This window comes from Leucoraja erinacea, chromosome 4, assembly GCF_028641065.1.
Source record: "Leucoraja erinacea ecotype New England chromosome 4, Leri_hhj_1, whole genome shotgun sequence".
NCBI classification, from domain to species: Eukaryota; Metazoa; Chordata; class Chondrichthyes; order Rajiformes; family Rajidae; genus Leucoraja; species Leucoraja erinaceus.
Window position 1 is genome coordinate 17,916,227 of NC_073380.1, and position 8,485 is coordinate 17,924,711.

At 43.5% G+C, this 8,485-nt stretch overlaps 1 protein-coding gene across 1 annotated transcript; it reads right to left on the bottom strand.

The window, feature by feature from the left end:
- Positions 1–472: 472 nt before the first annotated feature.
- On the bottom strand, positions 473–7,028 carry otulina (OTU deubiquitinase with linear linkage specificity a). Its single transcript, XM_055633831.1, has 3 exons — positions 6,869–7,028; positions 2,781–2,902; positions 473–2,304 (listed from the first exon to the last, which is right to left on the bottom strand). The coding sequence occupies exons 1-3, from the start codon at positions 6,974–6,976 to the stop codon at positions 1,872–1,874; spliced, it is 663 nt and encodes a 220-aa protein (XP_055489806.1). The 5' UTR covers positions 6,977–7,028; the 3' UTR covers positions 473–1,871.
- Positions 7,029–8,485: the final 1,457 nt, after the last annotated feature.

Consider the following 8,485-nt stretch of genomic DNA (forward strand, 5'->3'; position numbering starts at 1 on the left):
AGTAAAATTTGACATCAGGGAAATACTGGAGTTAATTTTTTAAGAGCATCTTAAGAGATGGAGAAGGTTTGGGAGGGCATTTCAGAGTTTAAGCTCTCGGCAAGCGACGTCATGATGACGGACCCTGGTAGTTGTTGATTAAAAGGGATCTGATTCATGTAGAAAACAGATTATTAGTGAGGCTGAGTATTAGGAAGTCGTGGCATCTTATGAATCAAGACTACAAAAGTGTCACTGAGAACAAATTTTATTTAATCAATCCATGATGGATATTCAAAGAATGGGGTGATCATGTTGTTGTGAATGTAAATATATAGTTAGGCATTTCTTGGCTTATGTTAGCACAGGCAAATTATCATAGGACAGGTCTAACCAAACAACTTTATGTGTCCTGAGGTGGTGGAAGAAATGCAGAAGGTTCAGGGTATCATTACATGATTTGCAATAAGCTAATATCCAGGTACGGCAAGTAATTAGTCAAGTCAAGTTTATTCGTCACATACACATACAAGATGTGCAGTGAAATGAAAAGTGGCAATGCTCGCGGACTTTGTGCAAAAAACAAACAAACTACAAACAGATTCACATATTCTTTTACATATTGTGGGCAGAAGGAAAAAGGGAAAAAAAACAGCAATTAAAAAAACAGTAGAATGGTACTGTAAAGTTAGTCCCTGATGAGATTGGAGTTTAGTCCTAATAGCCTCTGGGAAGAACCTCCTTCTCAACCTTAACCTTACCGTTTGCCTGGCCGTAGCAGCTGGAACAGTCCGTTGCAGGGGTGGAAGGGGTCTCCCATGATCTTATTGGCTCTGTGTATAGTGCCAGCAGAGGGGCGAGTGAAGTTCCCATAGTGAGTTCGGCCGAATGCACTACTCTCTGCAGAGCCTTCTAGTCCTGGGCAGAGCAATTCACAATTCGCAAGCTGACAAGGTTCTTTTGCGGCGAAGAGAGAATTGAATATAAAAGACAAAGGTTTATTGCAATTAAATAATACTCTGGTAACCTATCAGTTACCTGATTACGGTTAACTTTCCCTGTTCCTAACCATTTAACTCCCCTTCCCATTCCCACACTGACCTTTCTGTCCTTGTCCTCTTCCGTTGCCAGATGCAAACATGCAAACCGGAAGAACAGCACCTCATATTCTAGCACTTAAGTGTTTTGCTCAAGATTCCAACATCTGCACTTCCTTGTGTCTCTGTAACATTATATCTGGAGTACAATATTGTATTGGTCTCTTTTTTTTAAAAGAAAGGATGTCAACTATTTGAATGCAATTCAGAAAGTTTACTCATATCCCACATGGGAACATTGTTTTATGAAGAATGGGTTGGCCATCCAGCTATCGATTCAAACACATGAAATCCTAAGGAGTTGGTTCCACGTGGGAGAATGTTGTAGTAATAAATTATTCGCATTTAAGAGGTGATTTTTTTTCCTCTTTGAAAATGACATTTTGGTTCTTTCTTCCGCAAAAGGTGGTGGAAGCAGAGGCTGAGAACATATGAAAGACAGAAACAGATGGTAGATAGATTCTTGATAAGCAGGAGGGTTGATGAATAAGCATTGCAGGTAGATAATAAAGTTGAAATTAGTTAGATCAGCTGTAATTATGGAATAGCAACAGAGGATCCTGCACCTATTTACCATTCATATGTTTGTAAAGACACTGGGGATGGGCTGTTACAAAGGATAAGTAAAGATTAAGAGTAAACATGACAGAAGGGCTTTTTCTTATCTTCTTGCACACAGCATAATCAAATACTTTATTAAATTTTTAAACATATCTCAGCAGATAGTTAGCATTCTCAACTATTTCCATTTAACAAAAAATACCCAGAAGGCATTGCACTCAATTACTGACACAGTTATGGTTGCAACTGAAAATGCGGTGCCATATCTATTGGTATTTCATAGTCTTTCAATAAGAGAACACAGTCTTGATAGAGCTGCTTAACCATTTCTGTTTCATCAATTCCTGATGCAGTCCTACAGCATCCACGGTGTACTAGACCAGGACTGTTCATTCGAAGATCATGCCTTCTGATATCACTGGCACTGTGGCAGTCGTTTTCAGTTTGAGCATCATTGGAATTATCCATATCTGGCTGTTCTGGTCCAGTGGCCAAACCCATATCCTCAATGCATTCCATCACATCACCAACACTAGTTTCCCTAGGGGGTGAACTCAAATTTCTAAAAATAAGTTCCTCCTGCTGGGTAGCAACATCAAGGAGCTGATTTACTTTGGCCACGAGGTTAGGATCATTTCTGTTGAGGTGACACCACGACAGCAATGCGCTGTAAAAATTAAAAAGCGACAGATTAATTCTCAAAAGTATTTTGTGTGCAAAAACTAAACATTCTACAAAAAGTTATTTTCCATCTGGACATAATTTATATATAATACTATATATTACAAGTGCTAATATAGAGAACTGTAAATAATTATTTGAAAAATAATATTTTTGTCAGCACACATTTCCTGTGCCGCCGTTTCGCAATGCACGAAAGATATGTTCCTAGAAAACATCATGAAGTGGTTGAACGTATGGATAAGATGCATTCAAAAGAAAACCCAAAAGGCATGGACTAATAAAGAATATGCTGACGGAATTCAATAAAACAGGGTGTGAGGAAGCTCATGCACAGCACAGAAAGTTCAGAGAAATAGCCTTTGGTAAAGATATGTGTCCCATGCGTGAATGGACCATAGCGCCATGGAACAACATCATGCCAATCTATTAGGAGTGCTGTACATCTTTCTGCGTACTTACCTCAGAAATCCCTTCATCTGTCCAGGGATCAACATCTTCTTTACACCCTCTTGATAACCTTTATTGAATCCTTGCTGTAAAGTGGATTCTTTGCCAGCATTAATCCCATCCCGATAACCTTCCTAGAAAGAAACAGTTGGAAGTAATGACTGAATTTACTGCCGCGTGTCTACATTTGATAGCAATGCACGATGAACCCACACATTCTCTACCTAGCAATCAATCAATAAATAATATAATTTTAGCTCATTGGAGAGAAAAGTGGTTATCATTTTATTATTGGACCTGTAACTTAAGAGAATGGATATAAAAATATCTAGAAAATTCAGATTCTGTCAAGTATGACATCGGATGGAAGCTGCATACCAAATCTCGTTGCACATATGTGCAATGACAATAAAATATATTATTATTATTAAAGTAGATCAAATTTAAATTCGACATGGCCCTTCTACCAACAACTTGCATCCAAATCACAGTTTTAACGCAGAGAAACATCCCAGGGTGTTTTGTAGGGATAAAGGGGCAGATCCACTATTGGCTCAATCATTGAGTCACCATCTGCTGAGTCATGCTGTTTGTTGCAACGTGGCCCTTGCACAGTCCTCCACTGGGCTCTCTGCTTCAATGTGGCTGATTACAGCACTGGGGCCGTCTCAGCACTGACAATGGCTGCACACATAGAACAGTTCTGACAACCAGAGATCCTAGTCACACATTACCAGCTGTCAAAGTATCAATGTTAGTGTGGGAAGGAACAGCAGATGCTGATCGAAGGTAGACACAAAAAGTCAGCAGGTCAGAAGTGAGTAACTCAGCGGGTCAGACAGCATCTCTGGAGAAAAGGAAGAGGTGATGTTTTGGGTCGAGAAGAAGGGTCTGAAGAAGAGCCATAACCCGAAACGTCACCTATCAGTGTTAGTGTTTGTTCATTAATGTTTTTTTTTACAATCAGTATTTGTTCGGAACTTGGCTTTTGCATGGTTTGGTTTACTTAGAATAACTGGTAACTAATTTTGTATTTGTTTTAGTTGTTGTGGTGTCTAGAACGCCTGCAAAGCAGCAGCAAGTAACCATTTTATTGCACCGGTTCATATGCGGGGCATTGGACAAATACATATTCTTGACTTCGAACATTTTAAAATATTGATCTTAAAATTTAACAGCACACAGGGGTGCCATTGCCGACATTACCAGTGGCTAAACTGAGATATTTGTGGGGATGTCCAGGTAGATCATAAGCACTGCCGTTAGAATCAGCCCCAGGTAATTTTTACGAAGCGTCTTCTCAGAAAGAAAAGTAGAAGCTAGATGCCCAGTTCCTAGAAAGCTGAAGGCACAGCTGACAAAAAAGATTAGAAAGTTCAACTGTAAAAGGTTAGTATTTGAGAATAATGATCTGGGAAGTTGTTAACGGGAGGAAATATCAAAGATATAATATGAACCTTTGGAATAGAATTTAATGGAAAAAAAATCAAATTATTGGTGGACTAGAAGCCAATAACCATAGAAATGACAGATAGCAGGATTCAATTTAAATTAGTGCTATAGAAAATGATATTCAGGTGCATGGAGGGTGGATGATGAGAGACCAGACAGAAAACATTCAATGAAATGATATGAAATTTTAATGTCTGGTCAAATAAGATGTCAAGGTTCTGAATGTTCTGCCTCAAAGTGACCAGGGAATAAAATTGAGTCGGGGAACTGTGCTTGTGACACAAGACAATGAACTTGGCCTTCCTAATGTTTAGTTTAAAAAATATATATTCTCACATAGAACTAGATTTCAGACAGGAATTTTGTCATCAGACCACTCAGATTTATGAACAGAGACTCCGTTCTGGAGATGGAGCTACATGGCAACATAAAGATTGAACTCCCAGTATTTTTTAAATGCTGTCGCTGCAGGGCAGCAGACAGATATTTAATAAACAGGACGAAGAATGAGTGCTTTGAGGTCTATACATTAACAGTGCAAAAGCAGAAAGAAACTGAAACTTAGAAGAGAATGGAATTAGTTGAGAATAAACCATTCCATCTAAATGGAAGAGGATGAGATGGGAACCATAGCCAAAGCTGCAGACAGGATAAGAGGCTTACAATATTGATAAGGGTGTTTAAATCCATAGACGGGGCAGAGAGCTGATCAATGAAGTTCAAACATGGAGTTGAGGGAAAGATGGGCATTGGATTTGAAGATGACAATACTTGAAAGGCCGTGCATAACAATATTGTACTGAAGTTTAAAAGCCTCATAGAAAATTGAGTGACTCCTATATCATTTCACTTAGGTGGGAGCAAGAGCTTGGTGAAGAATGAGAAGAAATAAGGGTGGAACAGAAAGAGGGGCAGAAAATCAGGAGAAGGAAAGCCCATATTCCATATTTTTCACTAATATCACAGTGGAAACAGGCCCTTCAGTCCAATTTGCCCACGCCATCCACTTGTACGCTTCTCACCTACCCGCATTTGGCCCATATCTCTATAAACCTAGCCTATCCATGTGCCTGCCCCCCCCCCCCCCCCCCCGTCTCCCCCTCCCCCCCCCCCCCCCCCCCCCAGACATAATTGAAACTTCCACAACAACATTTAAAATACATTTGGACAGGAAAGATTTGGAGAGATATGGTCCAAGTGAGATCACAGAGTTTCTTGCATGGCATTGGCCAGTTGAATCGCCAGCTATCCGAGGCATTTCAATGGTAGTAAAGGCATTTTTTTTAAATTACTCGCCACGCTTGTAATGTGACATAAATCATTTGAAAAATATTCTGACAAAAATACTTACTGTAAAGCAACAATTTGCCAATCGGTCCCGGTCACATGCAGTTTCTGTTGGTAACATCCATATTATATGGATGCATTGAGATCAGACACACAGTTTCCCACTGAAATAATAACTATCTTACGTATTTAGTAAAAGGAATGTTGTTTATTTTAAGGAGTTAATTTAGCAATACAAATTTAAATATTCATGTTACTATATTTTCATTTAGTTGTACTTAAGAGACCAAAAGACACACATTTGATCCATTTAACTGATCAAAGTTAACTGATTTTGCCAGACTCCAACAACCAAATGAAGTGCACCCTGAACATTTCAATGACGCATCAGCATAAATAAATAATTGGACACGATTCAAATTGGTGGCAACCCCAGAATTAGACTAGGGGCGAGAACAAATATTTAACTTTTGCCAAAATCCTACTTGTTAATGAGTATTAATTTGAAAGTGCCAAGTGAATACGTGCTAAATCCAAAGGTAGACACAAAATGCTGGAGTAACTCAGCGGGTCAGGCAGCAGCTCTGGAGAGTAGGAATGGGGACCCTTCTTCAGACTGTTTGGGGAGAATGCCTCGCCTCCATCCTCCTCTCCTCCATCCTCCTCTCCTCCATCCTCCTCGCCTCCATCCTCCTCGCCTCCAACTCCTCTCCTCCATCCTCCTCGCCTCCATCCTCCTCTCCTCCATCCTCCTCTCCTCCTCTCCTCCCTCCTCTCCTCCAACCTCCTCTCCTCCATCCTCCTCTCCTCCATCGTCCTCTCCTCCATCCTCCTCTCCTCCATCCTCCTCTCCCCTCCATCCTCCTCCTCCTCCTCCCTCCTCTCCTCCATCCTCCTCTCCTCCATCCTCCTCTCCTCCTCGCCTCCATCCTCCCTCCTCTCCTCCATCCTCCTCTCCTCCATCCTCCTCTCCTCCATCCTCCTCTCCCCCATCCTCCTCTCCTCCATCCTCCTCTCCTCCATCCTCCTCTCCCCCATCCTCCTCTCCTCCATCCTCCTCTCCTCCTCTCCTCCATCCTCCTCTCCTCCATCCTCCTCTCCTCCTCTCCTCCATCCTCTCTCCTCCTCATCTCCTCCATCCTCCTCCGCCCTCATCCTCCTCCTCCTCCATCCTCCTCTCCTCCTCCTCCATCTCCTCCTCTCCCCCATCCTCCTCATCCTCCTCCTCCTCGCCTCCATCCTCCTCCCCTCCATCCTCCCCTCTCCCCATCCTCCTCCTCCATCCTCCTCTCCTCCATCCCCCTCTCCCCTCCCTCGTCGTCGTCGTCCTCCACCCTTCTCCTCCTCCTCCATCTCCCTACCTTCAGTCTGTGCCCCATGCAGGTATTCCACTCGTTCCTCGACAACCGCAGTTCATCGGCCTCCTCGTCAAACACATCATCGCTCTGGTTCGCTTTCAGCCGCCACATTGTCCCGGCGGCGGCGGCGGCGGCACTGGCGGAGGGGGGGGGTACGTCACAGCGCTCACACGTCACGGCGCAGACCGTCAGGTAACGCGCGCCGCGCTCACGTCACGGCGCAGACCGTCAGGTAACGCGCGCCGCGTCACGTCACGGCGCAGACCATCGGGGAACGCGCGGCGCACCACGTCACCGCGCAGACCATCGGGGAACGCGCGGCGCACCACGTCACCGCGCAGACCATCGGGGAACGCGCGGCGCACCACGTCACCGCGCAGACCATCAAGGAGCGCGCACACGTCACAGTATGTGTGGACGTTCACCTCTGAGTATTTGTATTGGGCGGTGAGGCATGTTCTTCACCAAAGCTCCTCTAGTATCTTTGCTCTTCACAAGGTCCCAAGTGATAGGAGCAGAATTAGGCTAATCGGACCATCAAGTCTACTGCGCTATTCAGTCATGGCTGATCTACTTCTCCCTCCTAACCCCATTCTCCTGCCTTCTCCCCATAACCTCTGACACCCGTACTAATCAAGAATCTATCTCTGCCTTAAACATATCCATCGACTTGGCTGTCAATGGAGTAAGATTGCAGCTGACAGAAGTACAAAGGCGTAGGAAGGAACTGCAGATGTTGGTTTACACCAAGAATACAGAAGAAGGTCTGAAGAAGGGTCTCGATCCGAAACGTCACCCACTCCTATCCAGAGATGCTGCCTGTCTCGCTGAGTTACTCCAGCATTTTGTGTTTATCTTCTCTCCATAACCCCTGACTACTAATTAAGAATTTATCTATCTCTGCCTTATAAATGTGCCTTGGCGTCCACAGCCTTCTGTGGCAAAGATTCACCACCCTCCAAGAACTCCACGGATTCACCACATCACCAAGAGATAGCAATAAGCAGACTGTCATTGGTGTGGTTCAGGAGGAACGACTGAGCATTCTCCAACGGGACCCATTCATGTATCTTGAGCCTCCCTCCCGTCAAAATCCCAATCCTTTGTGTCTACATGTTCTTTTTCATCACTTTGAGTATGATCCCCAGAGCTCATCCTTCGCTTGCCTGCTGGTTTCTGGAAGGAGTCCAAGCTGTTGATGTATTGAGGGAATCAAACCCCCTCCAGGCTACAACAACACCTGATTGCCTTCCCAAATCTATCAGCCAAATAAAGATTTTTTTTTGAAGATAGACATAAAAAGCTGGAGTAACACAGCGGGTCAGCCCAATCACTGGAGAAAAGGACTAGATGACGTTTCAGGTCTTCAGAAAGGTTTCAACTCGAAACGTCGAGTCTGAAGAAAGGTCTCGACGTATTCTCCAGAGATACTGCATGACTCACTGAGTTACTCCAGCTTTTTGTGACTATATTCGGTTTAAACCAGCATCTGCAATTCCTTCCAACACAAAATATATGTTTTTTTATTTGTTCCTGCAATGTAGACAGAATTGGGGAAAGGTGGCATCTTTTTTGTCTGAAGAAGGGTTTCGGCCCGAAACGTTGCCTATCTCCTTCGCA